Here is a 20,541-nt window from a genome sequence, read left to right on the forward strand (position 1 = left end):
CTATTCTTTTCACAAAAAGGTGCTTAAGTGAGGTCTACATGTACAACCTTTTGTCAGTAGAATGGTCTTTTATTTCTTTAATTACAGGATATATACACATTCAGATTAGGAAAAAAAAACTAAGAGTACTATTTCTTTCTGTCTCTAAGCTTTCTGAAGAATAGAGGCTTTTGGATCCAAGTAACTTGATGGTTAGTTCAAGTAATGATAGTAAAGAAACATTTCATATAGAGTGAATACAAATATTTAAAACTGACTACTGTTCAGCTTCAAACTAATGTAATCCAAAATGTAACTAAGCACTAAACAGAAACACCGGCGCTTCAATGAATTTTATAGCTTTTTCCCCTGGTATTCTGAAAATAACAGTCCAAGTTAGTGTGCAACAGTCCTATGTTATTCAACCAACACTGTTTTTGTCTGACAGACAGCTCTTTTCACTCTGCCTGGTGCTTAGTAGTGAACAAAAAGATGCCACGTTCTTTTCTTCTTGTGTGGGTGTGGTTCACATTAGGAATAGGAACATTTAAAAGTCAAACACGGCACCCTCCCTCACTGGTCACTGTTCAAATAACTATGCAAAACTGCTATGTTCACTACAGAGTGTTTATGTTTGCTCTGCAAAGTACACTTGGTAGAACAATAGAAGCATCTCATATGCATTTTGAATGAAAGAGCTTATATTTTGCCTTCTTACCCTCCAACAACATATGATTCGAATCATTACTTTACTTTTATATACAATAGCAAAAATAATGAGTCTGCCTGTGTTAGTTTGTCTGAGGGCGAGGGCAGTAAGTCAGGAGGGAATTTGCATACAGTTAGAGAGCGTCTCTAGATGCCAGTGAGTGTACTGTACCATATACAGTGGCATTTCAGACAGAGGCCACCAGTCCACTGTTCACAGGCACAGAGAAAACGATAGTTCATTTAGGGAAAGTAACTGCACAGAAACATATAGTTTATAGGTTATAGTAGCTATGCTTAACCTAAACGATGCCTGATAAATGACTGACTGTTTTATTTAAGATGCCCTCATGTAATGTAATTAAATAATAATTAATAACCCATGAATAAACATAATAGTAGGCCCCAGCAGGTAAAGCAAGTGTGACTTATGGAAGAATAATTAGAAATAGTAAGATATAATACTTTTAACATACAAAAAGGCATAATTTATTTGAAGAAGTATAAAAAGTGATGAAATGTGTTAAAGTGTGTTTAAAATAATGGCTCAATATATATCTTAGTCAAAGTATGTATTAAAAAATAGTCTACTTTACCCGTTTGAAATAGGTATAATTGTGGTCTAGTGAGTTCATTTTAATAATTACTTATTATTGGCTATCGGTTCATGAAAACTCAACTACTTTCAGTCTTCATCTTCTGCTATCCAAGAGGCAAAGAAACAGTTTGCATACAGTCTACACGACAATGATGCAATCAGATATATTTGCCAGTCAGGGCTGTGTAATAAGCCTAACGCTCATCCCTCTGAGCTCATGTCTAAATAACATATAGCTACTGTATAGTGTGTAAACATATTCCATTTCATTCATATTCAAATACGTATACAATTCACTTATCCATTAAATACGTGAACATTTTCAAGTTTTATGATGCTCCCGGTCATGGCGGGAATGATTTTTTACTCTTTCTAATGTGCAACAAAAGAAAAAGCCACCTGTAAATTGGGGAGAGACGTTCTTTCAATTCTCTAAACCGGGTAGTTAACAGATAGTAAACAGTAAAAGAGATATTTGAATAGCCTTTGTCTGGGCCCAGGCGATTCAAACCCAGCAGACAATTATATGGAATGAAAAATAAAAGCCAAATTTTACTAGCAGTCCAAGCTGTGCGTGCTCCTGTTAGGCAGGCCGTGCCCTCCATGCCTCCAGAGCCAGTGGGCCATTTGCATGGAAGGACCAGTTGAATGAAGAGACCAGATTCTCACTACCTGGCATGCAAAATCATCAGGGCAGCAGTTAACACACACACACACACACACACACGTACACACACACACACACACACACAGGTGTGTCAGCTGCCGTAGCCTCTCTCCAGAGGTATGGAAATAAGCACTGAGATTTGCGCTTTCTAACCGCTGAATAGGGTGGGGGGTGGGGGGGTGGTTAGAAGACACACACGCAGGAGGATCACAGTGAAAGCAGAGGCGCAGATCAGCTGTGATCACAGTGTCTGTGTACAGGTGAGGTTGGGAGGTTTAAGGTGCTGGAGTAGATGCAGTTCCAGTTAGAGTTTGAGCTGAGTTAACGTATAAATAGAGATTTTAATTATAGCAACATAACCTGTTAGATTGAACCCAAGGAGGCTCAAGGAAAAATCAAGGATGCCACGTTCATTTTTGGTGAGGAGGAAGCGGGATGTGTGTGGTGAATGGACATGGGGAGATGCTGAAAACTCATCCTGGATCAATAACATCAGTGAAGGTAATGCAGTAGTTTTAGAGAACCACCATCCCTAAAGTTTTTTTAATTTAAAGTTAATTAAAGATAATTAAGGAAACGTGTGAGCAGAACTGAATTTGGGTGATTTGGGCCCAGTTATCATGATTAACCTAATTATCAGAGAACTTTAGAAGTGAAACACTTTTACATTGTATTGATATGTTTATCTTGTGATGATTGCCATCCCACAAGAGACTCGGACAGCTCAAACGGGAATCAGATAACTGATTAGATATTCAGTTAAAATATATATAAATATAAAAAGAATAATATAAATAAAATGATTCAAGATTCTAACACATTTCAACTTTACAAACAAACAGTCTATTATTCTGTAATTAATTGAAAATTAAAATCAATGTTTCTATTATTTCCACATTGCATGCCCTGAATTTTTTTGCATATTCCATGCTACATCACAGTGTTTCAGAACATTCTTCCACATGCTACCATTTTTAACATGTATTGATGAGCATGAATTAAAAAACACGACATATCACAATGTGCTGCGAGTAAGCAGTTTGTCTTTCTGTTTATAAAAATGATAAATCCCATTTTCTGTATAAATTTAATTCATTATTATCATAGTAAGTACCTCAAATCTTTTAACACTTGTCTCCAGGTCCTGACTTACATTCATTACTTGTGTAATTATATACGTTTTCTATTAGATTCGGTAAAGTCAGTTAGCATTTAATTAATATATGCTTTTAAAATTAAATAAGTTTAATTAGACAAAATGTCAGTTTTGTTTTTTATTCATATTGTTCCAGAAGTAACAGTAAAGGCACCTGGCATTGTCAGTCTGCAGTCAGTGCCAGAATTAGACAGTGTTCCTTCTGGGCCAATAAACTCATCCAGCAGCACTGACCTAGAGTCAGCATACGCGTCCAGCAGTAATGAATCAGAAACAGCGAGTCCTGAACACTGCCACTCTCAGCAGCCTCCTCAGAGTCTCTTTCAGACAGCTTCTCCTTCTGACCCAGCCTCAGCCACCAGAGCCAAGGTAACTTAATCCACACCATACAGGTAGACTTCATTTAATCTATTTGCTATTAATTTATTTGCTATTTAATTCAGGGACCTCCTACTGGAAGGTGTGCAAATAAGAGAAAAAATAATGTTTAATGTTTGTTGAAAATGATATTTAGAGACATTTTTAGTATATTACACAATTGTAAGTAATATAAATATGCATAGTGTTAATTCATCATAGTGTTAGTTGTTCCGAGCTGGACACATACATACTAACGCTGTAACTATTATAGTATTATTTCATATTAAGACACTACAGGTGAAAATGGTCATTTTTTAAATAGATACCAATCTTAGTTCATTTCTAAAATTCTTGCATGCATTTTTCATATTTAAACTTTTTCACAAATTTCAAAATTGTATGTCATATTACGCTTTGTTAAAAAAGAGAGATAGTTTAAGTTTTAAGTTTCAGTGAAGACATGTTTTGTAAAAAAGAAAAAGAAACTCGTGAAACAGCTTTCCACCTGTATCGTACACAGGTTCCTACGCCTAGCTCTGGAGACTTCCAGTGTCCTGTGTGCCATAAAGTTTTCCCACTCCAGCGCATGTTGACGCGACACCTGAAGTGCCACAGCCTTATTAAGAGGCACCCGTGCAGGTACTGCGGCAAAGGCTTCAACGACACCTTTGACCTGAAGAGGCACATGCGCACACATACAGGTGACGACACTCTACACACCAACCTCTTGTAGAGATCTGTTCCTGCTAGAAGCCTTCCGTTTCTTACCCTCACAACCCTGTGTGCAGGTATCAGGCCATACAGGTGTGAGCTGTGCGAGAAGGCCTTCACTCAGCGCTGCTCGCTGGAGTCCCATCTGCGGAAGATCCATGGCGTGAGGCAGCAGTACGCGTACCGACAGCGCCGCTCCAAGATCTTTGTGTGTGAGGACTGTGGCTTCACTTCCAGTCGGCCCGACGAGTACTTCATGCACGTGCGTCAGAGGCATCCGGATAGTCCTGCACTGCGCAGATACTACCGCAAACACATGCAGGAGACGCACACCCAGCCCCGCATCTCGCCCTTCATGCTGTACCCTACCACAGCATTTTACATGTGAAACCCAACACAGTTTTTCTGAGCCTCTGCTGAAGCTGTATACATGATCACACGGGTATATAACCTCATGTAGGCCCACTAGCATGATGTTATTCAAATACACAGCTTGGCCAAAGATTTGTGAACTCCTGACCAGAATACACAAATGTGCATTTGTAAGCAAGATTTAATTCTCCTTGCCATTACAATAACCTCCACTTTTCTATGGAGGCTATCTCCTAGAATTTGAGGTGTACAGTACCTGTGGGGTTTTGTGCTCATTCAGCCACAAGAGCATTAGTGAGGGCCAATACTGATATTGGGGAGGAGGTCTGGGGCACATTCAGCATTCCAGTTCATCCAAAAGGTGTTCAGTGGGCATGAGGTCAGGGTTCTGTGCAAGACATTCATGTTCCTTCAGCGCCAACTTTGGCAAACCATTTCTTTATGGAGCTTGCTTTAAGCAGAGGGGCATTGTTAAGATGGAACAGGTTTGGGCCTCTTAGTTTCAGTGAACAGAAATTGTAATTCTACAGCTTCTAAACGCATCATATACAATTGTGTGCTTCTAACTTTAGTTTCCATTAGAACCACATATTGGTGTGACGGTCAGGTGTTACAAACTATTGGGCATATAGTATATATGCAAAGGTGGACAGTGTATAGAATATATGATTCGGGTAATGTCTGTGTTTTATATCAGATCTTACAACTGTTTTCCATCTTTAAAACTTTTAATTCTCATACTTTTAAGATGTCATGTTCATGCCTGTATGTTATGGCTGTACAGTTAATATAATCTTTACCTTGGTTAATATTTTTATATGTGCTAATAATGTTTGTATTTTAATAAACATAATTCTTGAGAAGTTTTGGGATCCAAGATCCAAAATTCCATACCGAAAATCTCAAAATATTATCCAGATAATTAATCTAAACTGTTCCGGCCCAAAACAATGCATTACAATTAACAAAGTGAAAGTGAACATAAATGATCTTGGATGCACACAGTTTTTATTTTTTGATAAAAAAAAAAATCTCCATTAATACCTTTATAAAGATATAATAATGCTTTTGCCACACCATAAACAGCAATTATTCAGTCAAGCATTTTATGGACATATAAACTTTAGTAGTCCTGAAATAAATATGTAATATTTAGCTAACATTTATAGCTTTAAAATGTGCAATAGATTTAATACTTTCTTTGTACAAAAGATAATAAAATCTTTTCAGTACACAGTGCATTATAACAGCACACCTGGGATTCAGTGGTCTTTCTATATGTCCGCTCCTATTTATTTTTTGTCTGTAACTTAAGCTAATGTGAATGTGTTAGTGTCAGTGCCTGACACACAAACTTGATATATCAGAAGGCACTTGTTTTAAATTACTTTCCAAAAGCTTAAGTGTGTATACAAAGGAGAATCATACAAACCAAAAGACCATAAACCCATTTTTCAATAACAAGTGCAATCAAGTGTCAGCCTGCATGAACCTGCAATCAATGAGGTCTATAAAGTAAACATTAAGAAATTAAGCTTGCTGATTGTTACTGAATGAACCCCAGTTGCAAATACAGTACTCCTGAATGGTGTTAATGACAGAGTGGCTGTCAGCAGTGTGGTGTAGATTAGTATGGAGAGTTTTATAGACTGAATTATACAAACACACTGAGAACATCAGACTATTATGCTGAACCCACACAGTAAACCCGAGATCAGTTTTTCACACAGTAGCACTCAGGAGAGCTCAAAACTGCAGAAGCACTCCCACATCTGGAGTTCTCTGCTTGCTGCACACACCAGCAGATACGACTCAGTCTTCACCTGTGGCAAACGTACCTGAGAGACAGGGAAAGATGTTTGCCAATGGCAGCTATATACATGTGGGTACATACAGAGAAAGGCTTTATATTTTAAAGATAAAAATATATCAATATATGGTATTCCTTTTGGCACACACAATATTTAAACTGCATATTTAGATTTTTTTGTGGAACCAAGCACACCAGCACCACAAACTTGTCTTAAGACAAATACAAAGAATGGATAAAGAATTGAGGCAGAGACTAATTTTTTTTAGTCCAGATGGTATATATACATGCAGCCTATTAATGACAGCCATGTCAGGTAATTACACAGGAGCAAAACTATATCACCTAAAAATGTCTCTGAATAAAATGTCTCTGAATTAATGTTTGTTTGTTCAGCAGCCTGAGAATTAGATTTCAAGCATGCTGTGTACCTTGTGTGCTCCTTTCATACGACTTATGATAGATTTTAGATATACATTAGATTTTTAGCTCTTCTATTTGATATCAATTCTTGGAATTAGTGGTCAGTGTGTGAAGGCAAAGAGTAGATGAGATCTTACTACTCACCCTGTGGAAGAGCAGCAGGTGGCGCAGCAGAGGCCTCACTAGTGGGTAATGGCAGGCAGGGGGCACTGATGAATTCTGCAAACATTAGGTCACCAGATCAGGCATGGAAAGTAGTGTACAGAACAGTATTGTGAAGCACGATGAGGATATATATTGGCTTCAGGGTTAGCACTTGCTTTGTTTACTCTTTTAAAGCGTTCCTTATGTTTCAAAATGTTTCATAAGCAATTCACAGTTTAAAGTACCACTGATTTTATACCTAAAATCATAAATTGTTTAGTATGTTTAAAACAACAACAATAAACTACTAAAATGTTTTTATACTAAACATCAGTTTCAGTATCAGTATCTGTGCATATGCATTGGAAATACATGTGTCCTTTTCCAGTGTCTATACTACTCCCTAAAGTTTACAATCCAGAGATTGTCAAAGTGTGGCCAAGGCCTCTAGGGGTCTGTGAAGCTCAGTCAGGGAGTCTGTGATTTTCTTGTATTAAGTTACATTAAGGAAAATCACCATTATCAAAGTTATTAAATTTAATATTGAGCTTTCATAGTTCTCAGCCCATTTGATTGGTAACTTGAATAAAAAAGGTTTATTCCAAACCTTATAACTCAAAAACAAGTCCTGTAAAAAATCAAAATGGACTTAATGTGTTCTGTCAGTTCTATCAGTTCTGTCAGTGAAAGCATTGGAAACATTCTCAAAAATAAGAAAAGTCTCAAAAATAAGAAAAAATCCAACAAATCCAGAGTCTTATGTTATTTATAAAAAATGTATAAATGGTGAAATTTGAAACTAAAATTAATCAGTCTGACTGTAGCATTTTTGCTAATGTACAACTATGCTGTAACGTATTGTATAATTAGCATAAATGTACCTGTCTTGTTCTCTGATATTAAATTAACTTCCTTTTGTTACAAGAAACTACAAATTTAGTTTTTTAGTCTTGATTGGTAATGTCATTTTCTCAGTGATTTGTTTAATATTAGCCAAACAACTGTGAATGTTCTTTAAAGATTTAGCTAGCTGACTATTTTAGTAAACAATTTCTATGACTACATTCATATGTATTAATCCCTGCAGTAGTTTTTCAGAGAATTAGTAATAAAGTTGTGTTTTAAATGGAAAAAATAACCTGAAACCGAGTCTATCGTTCCTTACAAATGTATTCAATCTTCCAAGAAGAGTTAGTATTTGAGTTCAGGTATACTTTCGGACATTGTTGTAAAAGCCATTTTTAATATTGTATTTTAAACAGATGGTACTGCTCCATTCACACAAAAGCAGAGAAAGGAAGCTAAGAGGCAGGCTTACATCCCTGAAAGGCTCCAAACAGCAGGCAGGCAGAAAGACAGGTGATGGGCACATACACAGTTCTGTGATCAGATGAAAAAAGCCATTAGTGCAGTCCTGTGGAAAATGGAAACACACATATATACAAGTGTCCTTCTTACATGACTAGGTACTACACTTTAGAGAGGAATGCACAGGCCACTAAGCCACACAACAGGAGAAAGGTCATGCTTTTTCATGCCTGTGTCCAGTGGCATGCACAATGGAAAGTGAGAGCTTGGTGCCTGTTTCGCACATGTAAAGTGTAAGAAGATACTGTAGGGTTCATTTCTTGATGAATAGCTTGTTGGTGTGAAAGTAGGAGGCAGTGAGAGGTAGTTCAGTGCTCTGCATTCTAGTCACATGACCTGGGTGAGGAGCTGCTTCACACACTCTTTGATTGGCATGTGCTGGTGTAGACCTCGCAGTGGCCTATTCCTGGATGACACAATTATAACTGTTCTCTGGGTTAAGGCTTAAACATAAACATTTATGGCATAACAATGAGCTCTACTGTTATTGTGTGTTGGTGAGTTGGTTTATGTCCATCTAATACCCTTCAGCAACTATTTTGAGCATAAAACAGTTCCAAATTATAATTTAACTAGATATAATTAAACAGAAGACTTTTTTGGAACTACAGAATGAAAGTTTCACTTGTTGTGTAAGGGTTTTCATTAAAAAACACCTTTAAAAACATTATATTACATCACAGATCTAAAAACAAGGAATGGCCACTGTTATTGCTATTTGACAGAGAAAATACAGTAAATTTCATGGACCCTGCAATAGAGCAACGTGAGACATTGGCAGTCATAGGCTAAACAAAGAGGCCCAACATTAAGTTTCCAAAATTATTCAGCATTTCCATTCCATATGGGTTGTTTGTGTCATTACTTTTTTTTTTTAGCAATCTTTAACTGATTCTACTGGTATAATGTGATTACGTTTCTCAGTTAGTGATTCAGACTTCCAGCAGTGATTCAGACAAAAACTGTTTTAAAATAATGTACTGACAAAGAACCATTTTTTACTTTGCTTCAGTTGAATTATTAGAATCTTGTACACAGACTGTATAAAATGGCCTAACCTTATGATTAGTACTAGAACTTCTTCAGTGATCCTGTTTATCCTTTTATAAACATGCTCAAGCAACTAATTCTAAACTAAACTAAATAACCAGCTTTTCTTTAAATTATGTAACATTCTCAGCTTGTTTTATGGGTTATAGCTTTGTTTCTTGCCTTTGTCCTGCTGGACCTTGAGTCTGTGGATCACGTCATGAAGGGTTTGTACTTCTTGTTTCAGGTCACTGTTTCTTTGCTCAGCCTCACTCAGTTGCCTGAGAGAACAAGGTCTTCAGTTAGGACTGGAGTAGAATAATAACAGCAAATTGCAATCAAAATTTAAATAACTGGTATTGAAGATAGGTAGGTTGGAGAGGTTGGAGGATAAAGATGTGGTCTCTGGTCCACGCACATGGATAAGATCTTGATTAAACACTCTTGTAACATTTGTATGATATGTAATAATAATATGTATATCTTGGAATAATATGTATATCTTAAAATATTCTCAGGTTTGACAAAAGTATGCAAGCACCTGTTAAGGCCCACAAGTATATTCATGTATTTTTAGCCTTTATACAAGCAGGTCAGTGGGCCAGGAAGAGCACTGTGGTTTGTAAGGCAATGGGTTAGAGAGAAAAGTAGGGCAGACAAGGAGCAGACAGGTATGCAAAGCAGGGACAGTGGGATGGGTAGTTTACCTCTGCAGCTCCTGGAGTTGGGTGTTGTTCTGTTCTGTATCTGGTGTGGTTGATGGCTCTACAGTACTGTGTTCAAGGGCCAGGGAAAAATCTGTCTGTGTTGACACCTCATGAGGCTCCCTGAGCTGCCACACTTGATTCTGAGATATTAAAAAATAAGTTTCACCATTGTGAGACGAATAAAGGTATAACTTATCTTATCTTATCTTAAGTTTGTGGCATCCAAGTGCAGGTAACACAGGTAATTCAATGAATAATATTACATATATATACCCACTCTAGGTCAAAGTGGTGCTCAGATATGACCTATAGTCTACTTCTATTTTTATATACCATTTCATATAAAATATTTACAATTGTTTGTGTGTTTTTAATCATTATCACAGTGTTTTTGTGTTGCAAAGTTTAAAAGTCAAGATGTGAAGGTGAAATTATATATGACTAGACTAATGTCACTGCTGATGTTGTTTTCTTGTACCAGTTTCTCCGGCAGGTACAGAGACTCAAGCACTGGCTGCTGGTCAATCTCCATCATGATGTCTTGGCTGCGGTCCACAGCACCTGTTTCTCTGTAAGAGAAAAATGAAAGAATAAAAGAAGCTCACATTCCCCGTAGAAGATGACAGTGATGTGGAAAAAGTGTAACTGTTTATTTATTTAACTATTAACTATTTATTGTTTGCTTGAATCTTCATTAGGTTGCAAAAGCTCTTCTCTTTCAATAATGTAACACCTTAACAAATGTAAACTTAACAAATAAATAATAAAGAAGAAAAAAACATATGATGTATTCATTATCAATAATGAATCAAATGAATATTATTACAGTAACTTATCACCTGGTAGCTGTATAAGAGTATCCAACAAATGCTAGGTGAATTCCTCTAGGTGCTCTGTCCATTACATCAGTCAGAGTCTCCTATAAAACATATGGGCACACACAGGCATAATCATAAGATCCCAGTAACCATAGTCTGACACTAAAATATTACTAAATACAGTGGATATTTTTGTACTGTTTCACTGAGGCAGTCATCCAGCACATCAAAGTTGGAAGTATCTGTAGCATTGGAGACTTCAGGCCGATAGGGAGCAGGCAACTGGTGCAGGACACTCCACTCGAGCCCACTGAAGAAAGGATGACTCCGGAAATCTGCAGAGCCATTTCTACCCAGCCTCTCATTCCTGTCACATAGCAAACCTGTGATGAGGGCACGTGCCTCCTCTGAAATCTCCACAGCAGATGCAGGGAACTCAAAATAATCCTGTAGAGACACAAATACACACACAAGCCATTATAATACACTAATTCCAGTTCTCTTCTAGTACTTATGAACTGTTGAATAAGACTTGCTGTGCATTAATATCTCTCCTAGCAATGTCTCATCTCTCCATTTACCTGAAAGTGGATTATTTTTGCATAGGTTTCAGACAATGACTCTGCATAGAAAGGTGTGGTCCCCAGTAGCATTTCATATGCACACACACCAAGAGCCCACCAGTCACACTCTATGCCATAGCCTCCACCACCTTCTACTGCTCGCAAGATCTCGGGAGACAGGTAGTCTGGAGTACCAACAGCCAGTGAGGAGTGAATCTGCACACACATACTGTACATTCAGACACATGTCTCCTCTTTACTCACACACATTTATTAAGTCATCTCAAAAGACAGAACAGAGGTGGCCAGATGATTTTAACAGGTTATGGATAAAGCACTATTGTGACCCTACCAAGCCATCATCATGCAGTCTTAAACATGACCCAAAGTCCCCCAGTCGCACATGTCCATCTGCTGTTAGCAGAATGTTATCAGGCTTTACATCTCTAGAGGAAAGAGTACAGATTTAATACCACACAACATCCTTATACATCCAAACATAACACTACACACTGGGGCTTGACTGATATTCAGTGGATATTAAAAGTCTACACATCCCTTATAAAAAATTGTTTCATCCAACTGCAGAAGCCATGATGTGCAAAGAGCTTACAAAGCATGCATGGGATCTCATAGTCAAAATGTATCAATCAGGATAAAGGTACAAATTAATTTCAAAAACATTAGACGGAACATACCATGGAACATTGTGAGGTCAACATTAACAAGTGGAGAAAACAGAGCACCACAATGACATTAGACAGAGGAGATCCCTCCAAAATTGCCAAAGTGAAAATGCAAAAACTTTTCAGGGAGACCTACAGCAACATTAAAGGAGCAGCAGGAAAATCTGGTGAGCATTGGTCAGTCTCTTCATGTGACAATTTCTATAGGTTACGGGGTTGAGTGGCTAGCTTGATGGAAGCTGTGAAACACAGTGGTCTACCTAACATTTCACAAAACATGAGATGTGTTATGGTGTGATGAAATCAAGGCAGAACTAATTCTAATATATGTTTCGAGAAAAACATCAGCCACCCAATGTCACCCAAAGAACATTGTATCTACAGTTGAGCATGGTGGTGGAAACACCATCTTATGTGGAAATTTTAACAAGGGTTTGTAGACTTTTATATCCAGTCTAAATATTTTGCCACTGATAAATATGACAGATTTAAGGTGTTATAAGGTGCTACAGGTAAACAGAGCCTTACTGTAATGGCAGGCAAATAAACAGCTGAAACATTTATAGTATACACACGAAATGTAAATTTAAACACAGGTACTTCATAATTTATATATTTTTATTTATTTATTTACTTTTCAGCAATTTATCAGTAAACTACTTACATCTTTAAAACAAGTCATTAACATGAACAGTGATTTCAAGTTTCAAGTTTCGAGTACTATCTCAAGTTTTTCAGTCATCAAATTTTAAATTCAAATCCTGGGTATGCCACAGACATCCAAGATACACCACTGAACTTTACAAACCAAAACAAAACAAATCCAAATATACCTGTGGACATAGCCCAGTCTGTGGACTGAGTCAATAGCCATCACCATCTCTGCCAAGTAAAACTGAGCCATGTCTTCTGGAATATGGTCACCAAATTTACTAAGCAATGTCAGCAAGTCTCCACCAACATAGTAATCCATTGCTAAGTACTAATACAAAGAAAAACACAGAAAACACATCATTTATATACAGTGTGTTTCGTGACAATTAATATATTTGAAAAGATCCAGCAGAAATGTTCAGTAGATGGAAAGTGTGATTTATAGCTAAGCATACAAGGTAATTGTCATCTTGGAAGGCATAGTGCAACTCTGTGATCCAGCGACGATCCCCTTTTAGCAAAACCTCCCTTTCCTCCTGATAGCATGCTGTCTGAACATAACGATAGAGAAGAAAATAAAGCACAGGGAGTGAAATACTTAATGATGTGATACTACAGTAAAATGAATAGACCACACAAAAGGCTACGTAAAGTGTTACGTTTTACCTCTCCACGCTTCAGCATGTCCCATTTGTTCATTATCTTCAGCGCATAGACCTGTTGAGAATTGTGCATTCTAGCCACAGCGACCTGTAACAACCCAACTATATAATCATATGTTCACATTCACTAGATTTGGCAAAATTACACTGTGTATTATACAATAAAAAAATCAGTGTCTCAAATTCTGTACCTCACTGAAGGTCCCCCGGCCAATCACCTTTAAGATGTTGAAATCATCCCTTTTTATGCGGGTCTTCTTCACTTGGCTCACCAGAGGTTCCGCTATGATTGGATAAGAGGAGTGTTATAATGTCTATAATGTCTATAATATAATGTAAATTGCAGGGTTTTGGGCACATGACTGACATAATTTAAAAAAGTCTATTAAACTAATCCCCAACAAGTCCATGTAAGGAAAACAACACAAAAGGGGTTTCTTTTGTAAAATAACTATAGGGTGGTATGACCCCACTTTATTCTATAGTGGTTTACCAATTATTACAATTATTTATGGCTTTATTTTCTAAAAGTTTGTTCCTGCTATTACATTATAACAGCTGAAACTAATTTCACTTATTAACAGACAAAAATAAATGGGTTATTTTATTTATGGGTTATATTACTGCCAAAGCTAGTGTTATTCTGGGCAATCAGAATTAAAAAATGCATTCAAATTATAAACAGTATGTATATAATAGAAGCAGATTAAACGAATCATATACTGTATATCTCATGTTCCTTCATATCTCATTTAAATCTCAGCATTATTAAAAGTAATTTTCAAACTACTATAAAATTTATTACAAGTTAATTTATAACAGAATTTATGGGTGACAAACCCATATATTATCATGTGATTGCCCCAGTTGGCTACCCATATCTAAAAACCTGGATGGGAAATTTGTTTGATTTTTATTTAAAATTCATTTTAAAATATATGTATCAAAACTAAACCAAACAAACTACCAACAACTTTCCATACAAGCTTTTGCCATAAGACAAGATAACTGCACTACTACTCTGTGCTTTGGACAGAGTTCATTTCCCAGCAATAACTTTTGTGCAAGTTTTCCAAATATTTAATGACCTGTGAATGCATTCTAGGAAGTGACAAGAGGAACCAGAAATGATAAATCAGACATCTGCATGTTGCACCACATTTACAGTCCTGCTGAAATACTTTAATTTTGAAAAATTAATCTTTGGAATCTTTTTACTTAGCAAGCATTATAGAATGATATGCACTTGTAAGGTATTTCAGACATCAATCCAATGATCAATGATGGCTGAAAATAAAATGCATTCTTTTTTTCCCCCAGTGGCTTATTTGATGAAGCCTAACTTGCAGGTAATAGATAAGCTCATTTCTCACTAAGAGTCAAGCATAAGGCAAAATGGTTTCTCTTTAAGAAAGATGTGTTCAGAAATAGAACAGATGATACTAAGAATAGGTTGCACTGCCTAAGACTTTTTTAAGGCAAGTTTTTCCAGTGCCTTGGATCGTAGACTCATACACACAGACACACACATACATGAGAGGAATGTGAGAGCAAGGCAACAGTGTAAACTGTTTTAGTGGAAAGAAGTTTCCAGAAGTGTTTCTCCCATGTCCCAAACACTTCTCACAATAGTAACTGACGCAGGAGAACAGTGGGAGAAACCTCATATCATGGGTAGAGAGAATGGAAGAGATTTTGGATATAGACAAGTTAAACTAAGTTTAAGAAAGAGAGATAAACTGAGAACGGTTTCATTAAAGAGAAGATGAGATAACACAGAGAGGGTAAGGGGGGGTTTGGAATAGAAAGAAAGAATGTTTTGGATAAAGTCTACACAATTCCACCACTCCCATAGCCAGAGGTGTTTAGAAAGTGATTTAAAGGTGTTGTAGTAATGACTTGATACTTATGTAACGTAGTCGTACTTTGAACTTTGTACAAAGCACAAGTGTTTCATAATGCTTATCTTTTTACTTTGCTTAAAATTTAACAAGTAGACCCTCTGTGCTGTTTTTGCCTTTTGCAAAAAGAGGCTGAGACATCAACAAGCAGAAAACTGACCTGTCCTGTGTCCTGCCCAGATAAAGCTTTGGGACATCTACTAATTATTAATTATATGATGTCTGTTGAATTCTCAAATGTGTTTGGTAAGAAAGTGTTGATTAATTCTGTAATAGCTTATTTACAGAGAGGTGTATGATTAGAAAAGAACTCTACATTGAGAAAAAGAGAGATCCGTTTACACATTATTTAACATAAATAATAAAAGAAATTTTGCAGTGGACATACCGCAACATTAAATTTTAATATAAATGGTTAAAATGTACAATATATTATTCATTAAAAAAAACTTGATGAGAACCAATTTTTGGCAAATCACTGTAGAAACACTACAGGATTCCATTATATTTGATTCCTTATGTAAAACAGGTTTTCTATCCCTAGCCTACTCTGAGACATCAACTTTAGGAAACCACACACATCTCCTTCTTTGTCAAGCTTCATTACTCCTAAGATTCCACTGATCGTGACTGCTTCTGTTCTCGAAACCTGCATGACTCATCCTGATGCTCAACTTATGGTCTGGGTTTTCATCACTTGGAGGCCACTCACTACTGCGGAGGATGGGATTACTATGAACTATTACTACATGGGATTACTTTGAACTTTACCACTTACAAACCATGGAGATGGCTTTAGACTGCAATTGACAACAGTTTTGCTCTCAAGTCTACTGTACTGTATATCAGTGAACAGTTGATCATTTCAACAAGATATACTTCATGTTATAACTGAAATTAACTTACTAGTTGTACATTTTTTATCATATAGTACACAGATATAGAAGTTCAGTTATTTTATATTCACACTGGTTGTCACCCAGATGAGGATAGGTTCACTTGTGAGACTGGAATCATCTCTGTCATCAATATCAATGGAATCATCACTATCATAATTTTTCGTTGCCACTGTCAACCTCTGGCTTGCTTATTAGGAATAAATAAAAATTTAATGTAATTTATATGTTGAATTATTATAAAGTTCTGTGTAGCTACATTGTGACAATAAGCATTGTTAATATCACTATACAAATAAAATGAATTAAATATATATTTTAGCAAAGCACTGTGGAAATGTTTTCATATACATTTTAACTGTGCCTCAACTTCCTGCAGAGATGGTGTTGAGAAAGAGGCCCTTCCCTCAAGGGACTCTTAAAGACCCAGAATAATGCTTAGAAATGATGATACCAGTTCAATACAGTATTATTAAGCACTTAAATGGTTTAAACTAGTCTAAAAAACTAGAGATTGAACAACAGCTAGACAAGAGAAGTCTTGAGCTGAGCTGAGCTACCTAAGGGAAACAAAAACAAATATGCAGTGCTAGCTAATCAGAAATCATGTACAACTTTAAGAAGAAATTACACTGTGATTCAGTAGCACAGAAAACCCACCTGAAATGTGACAATGTGTAAAGGCAATGCTGTACATGTTTGGTTAATTGTTCAAAATATTTTCTTGCTACTTTGCTGATATGTCGTAATGATTGTATTGATAATGATAATATTCAGGATGTTGGTTGATGGCAAGCTGTTTAAAAAGTGAGTAGGTAAAGTTTCAAGAAACAATGCAGAAAATGGGAATAGTAATATAATTTTAGGAAATGTTCAAGATTATTAGCTGGAAAGAAAACAACTGTATAGAAGAGAAGGGTTTAATCTATGACAGGTCCTCACAGTGTTGTTTTATGTTATGGCTGTTGCTAAGATATACAGCAACCTGATTGCATTTATTGCATGAGAAGAGAAGTGAGTAATGATTTCTGATCAAACATGAGAAGTATGGCATGAGTCACTCATGAGCATATAGATTAAAAAAAGTTATGTACTTGCCCAAATCCCTGCTGGAAAAAATAACCCATTTCTAATCAATAATTGAATGAGTGGTGATGTTTTACACCATGTACTAAATTTACTGAGACACAATTTGCACCAATGTTTTTTATCACTTAGCTAATACACACACACACCACACACACACACACACACACACACACACACACACAGTCTGTATGAGTGATGTGTATACATGTAAGTGAATTCTTATTGACTTATAAAAAGAAAATGGTCTGTACCTACAATATGAGAGAAGCACATGTATATGTATAATAAATTTATTTCTTTTGTAACTACAGAAAGAAATTATGCTGAAATAAATGCTTAGATTTAATTTAATCACCAGCAGGATCAAGACTATGCAGATATATGATCTATGATCATGATACATGCAGTGATTTTCTATTTGTATATATTTGTACAATTTTGTACAAAATTTCTATTTGTATATATTTATCTGATTTTTTCTTTTATCCAGTACTACATTTTAATAGAAAACTCTTTCAACTACATTTTTAAACACCACATTTCTCTGTTATATCAAATTTGTCACTTTTTATTTGTATTATCAAGACAGTTTGTATTGTGACAGCCAGCATTTAGCATAACTAAAATCATGCTAACTAATATTTGAAAGATTAGGTATGAAGCTGTTGGTTAGCCTTAGCTATTGTTTCCCCACATTCCCTGGTTTACCATGAGTAAATAAAATAAGTTAGTGGTTTATTGCATTTTTGCGAATCTCTCTTGTAGACTTTACACTTTTTTACTTTAACTTAAATTCAAAGTTGCAGGTGTGCAATATTAATATAAACTAAACGAATAATGCTTGAACTTTCACTATTGTGTATAAAGCTGAACAACACAAGATGTGCTACAGTAATGTTCCTATTCACATCTGCTATAAAACATGCTACTCTTCATAAACCATTCTTATAGCCTTGCAAATACAGAGCAATAAACATTTTTTGATAGTTCTCTAACCAGAGCACTTATCCTAATAGCCATAGCCAATCAGTTTCTTCATTGGGGCAGTGACAAAGACATGATGCTGATGTTGAGGCCTTTTCATGCTTGTGAAAAGTTGAGAGTCACTCCACACCCTTCCTCCTGTTTACCACTTCTCTTCTGTGGAACATATAATTTGAAATATATCTGTAACAGATACAATTCCAATTAATCCTGCTTGCGCTTCCCTCTATTCATGACATACCTAAACAAGTTTTCCTAAGCCTATTGGGTGACTGGCTATATACTGGCAGCTGACACTATGTGGGAGCCGGAGACTCAGTTGTAACTTAAGCAAAAATAACTCAGCCTCTGTTGGGGCTTTGTAATGTCCAGTGGCCACTGATATTCTAGCACCTGTTAGATATCCAGTGATTCAGCAGTTCTGGCATTGTGCCATCTTTTAAATACGCACACACATGCAGTCATCCATATCATTGTTTAAAGTGTCTTTACAAGCGCCTATATTGACTGTACATGTAGAGCATAACAGTACCCGAGAGTGTTTGAGGACAAGTGTGTTCCTGTGCCTGTTCCTGTGTGTGTTTATTCTGGCTATATCTGCTGCTTCTCCCTCATGAACTCATAAAGTCATGGCCAACAGACCTCCATGTACGGAATGACCGGAGTAGTGTGTTTTTGTGTATCTAGGGGGCACAAATGGATGTGGCAGGGGCACCTAATTTTGTCATAAACCAGTTGGCACTTTAGTTTAAATCTCTGGGTAGTTTTTGTTTCTTTAGCTACTTAGCACAGTGAGAACCTAATTGTTAATGTGTTATTATTAATGCTATGCCTACATTAAAACCCATCCTAACCTTAACCTCACCATCCAACAGGAAACATCTGTCTCTTTCAGGTTTTATATTAATAGCAGCTTTTTGACAACAGTTTTCTTTGCATGGATGAGTCAAAATTGTAAGATCCTTGTGAGGATATTTTATCATGACAACGATTTTAAAAACATTGCCCCCATCCAACACAAACACACACACAAACAAGTTAAACACAGTTAACACACAGATAAAGAGTTTTTTGATAATTTGATAAGTTCTGGGACACTTAGTAACTTTGAAATATTCTCTATCACATGACTTCATCAACTCAGAACAGTGTTCCCTTTCATGACCTTGTGTTCAAGTTCACCTCCCAGCTACATCCTTCCTGAGCCCACTGGAGCTCAACACACTTACCAAGCAACAAAACACACACACACACATACACACACACACACACACACACACACACACACACACACACACACACACACACAGAGGCAGCACTACTGACCCCACTGCAGGAAGCGTCTGATGTATCTATCTCTGGTCGTATCGGAACACTGGAACTCCTCGTAGACTCCAACCAGCAGGTCAAGTAACGTCTGAAGTCCCACAGGACTATGAACCGAGCTCCCCACTGTCACACCAGGCTCCTTCAGCATCTTCTCTCTGGACAGAGGGGCCTCTCGGGACCCGGGGCCCGTGGACATAGTGGCACACCACAGCTTACAGTATGTGCTCAGCTGCAGCTCTATTCCATAGCCTCATATAAAAGACACTCCCTTTTCACCCAGCCTTATAAATATGTACACTACCACTTACCTCAAAACATACTGCACATACTTAATACACTTACCCAGTCTTTAGTTTGCCCTGTTGTTTTTCATGCCCCTCACAACTCTCTCTCTCTCTCTCTCTCTCTCTCTCTCTCTCTCTCTCTCTCTCTCTCTCTCTCTCTCTCTCTTGCACCATTTGCTGTTGTTGCCTTATTCTTCTCCTGTGGCGTCTCCCGTTTGTCCAGTAAGCATTGATTCCAGCTCTGGCTCAAGCCCTTTTTTGGTGTGTGACTCCCTCCCCCTTGTTTCCTCTCTCTCTCTCTCTCTCTCTCTCTCTCTCTCTCTCTCTCTCTCTCTCTCTCTCCCTATCTCTCAGGTACTGTGTGTTTGGTTTCATTTATTTTTCATTGTAAGAGTTCCTCTTCTAAATGTCCATCTAGAACTTCCTATTTGCATGAGGGTTTCCTGTTCTATTCCCTTCCTGAAAACCACATATGTAATGTGACTCACTTTTTAATATAGATGCATGCTTCCCTGCTCTTCATCCCATCTTCATCACAGTTGTCCAGTTTTCAGCTTGTCACTACTGACAGCTCTGCACCCTTTGTCCTGTGGTGGGTCTGTCCTAAACAGCTGTTGCTCTTGATTATGTCAGAGGGCAGAAC

The 20,541-nt window shown here is 37.0% G+C and overlaps 2 protein-coding genes across 8 annotated transcripts; one reads left to right on the forward strand and one right to left on the reverse strand.

Annotated features, from left to right (window-relative positions):
• The first annotated feature begins 2,225 nt into the window (after positions 1–2,225).
• Positions 2,226–4,578, forward strand: zgc:171929 (uncharacterized protein LOC100124596 homolog). The gene is made up of 4 exons (XM_060896232.1): positions 2,226–2,453; positions 3,245–3,477; positions 3,989–4,169; positions 4,257–4,578. The coding sequence occupies exons 1-4, from the start codon at positions 2,354–2,356 to the stop codon at positions 4,565–4,567; spliced, it is 825 nt and encodes a 274-aa protein (XP_060752215.1). The 5' UTR covers positions 2,226–2,353; the 3' UTR covers positions 4,568–4,578.
• Positions 4,579–6,037: 1,459 nt separating this feature from the next.
• LOC132863426 (myotonin-protein kinase) lies at positions 6,038–20,541 on the reverse strand. Of its 7 annotated transcripts, XM_060896226.1 has the most exons (16): positions 19,957–20,541; positions 19,612–19,863; positions 13,607–13,698; positions 13,420–13,503; positions 13,209–13,304; positions 12,933–13,081; positions 11,766–11,859; positions 11,432–11,629; positions 11,049–11,297; positions 10,872–10,951; positions 10,511–10,601; positions 10,033–10,172; positions 9,509–9,606; positions 8,247–8,308; positions 6,929–7,003; positions 6,038–6,389 (listed from the first exon to the last, which is right to left on the reverse strand). In XM_060896226.1, the coding sequence occupies exons 2-16, from the start codon at positions 19,808–19,810 to the stop codon at positions 6,288–6,290; spliced, it is 1,809 nt and encodes a 602-aa protein (XP_060752209.1). In that variant the 5' UTR covers positions 19,811–19,863; positions 19,957–20,541; the 3' UTR covers positions 6,038–6,287. The 7 variants fall into 7 exon arrangements, 4 of the variants coding, with proteins under 4 accessions (XP_060752209.1, XP_060752208.1, XP_060752210.1 ...); XM_060896225.1 differs by having other exon boundaries at positions 19,612–20,541; XR_009650118.1 differs by lacking the exon at positions 6,038–6,389 and adding an exon at positions 8,633–8,702 and having other exon boundaries at positions 6,960–7,003; positions 19,612–20,541.

This window comes from Tachysurus vachellii, chromosome 20 (genome assembly GCF_030014155.1).
Source record: "Tachysurus vachellii isolate PV-2020 chromosome 20, HZAU_Pvac_v1, whole genome shotgun sequence".
NCBI classification, from domain to species: domain Eukaryota; kingdom Metazoa; phylum Chordata; class Actinopteri; order Siluriformes; family Bagridae; genus Tachysurus; species Tachysurus vachellii.

Excerpts from the sequence above, each read along its gene's own strand:
- zgc:171929 (XM_060896232.1), top strand. The coding sequence starts at position 2,354 with ATGCCACGTTCATTTTTGGTGAGGAGGAAGCGGGATGTGTGTGGTGAA. Across the intron at positions 2,454-3,244 it reads GATCAATAACATCAGTGAAG|AAGTAACAGTAAAGGCACCT; the intron begins GTAATGCAGTAG and ends ATATTGTTCCAG. Across the intron at positions 4,170-4,256 it reads GCACATGCGCACACATACAG|GTATCAGGCCATACAGGTGT; the intron begins GTGACGACACTC and ends CCCTGTGTGCAG.
- LOC132863426 (XM_060896226.1), bottom strand. The coding sequence starts at position 19,810 with ATGTCCACGGGCCCCGGGTCCCGAGAGGCCCCTCTGTCCAGAGAGAAG. Across the intron at positions 10,173-10,510 it reads TGTACCTGCCGGAGAAACTG|AATCAAGTGTGGCAGCTCAG; the intron begins GTACAAGAAAAC and ends TTAATATCTCAG. Across the intron at positions 6,390-6,928 it reads ACCTGCTGCTCTTCCACAGG|GTACGTTTGCCACAGGTGAA; the intron begins GTGAGTAGTAAG and ends CCTGTCTCTCAG.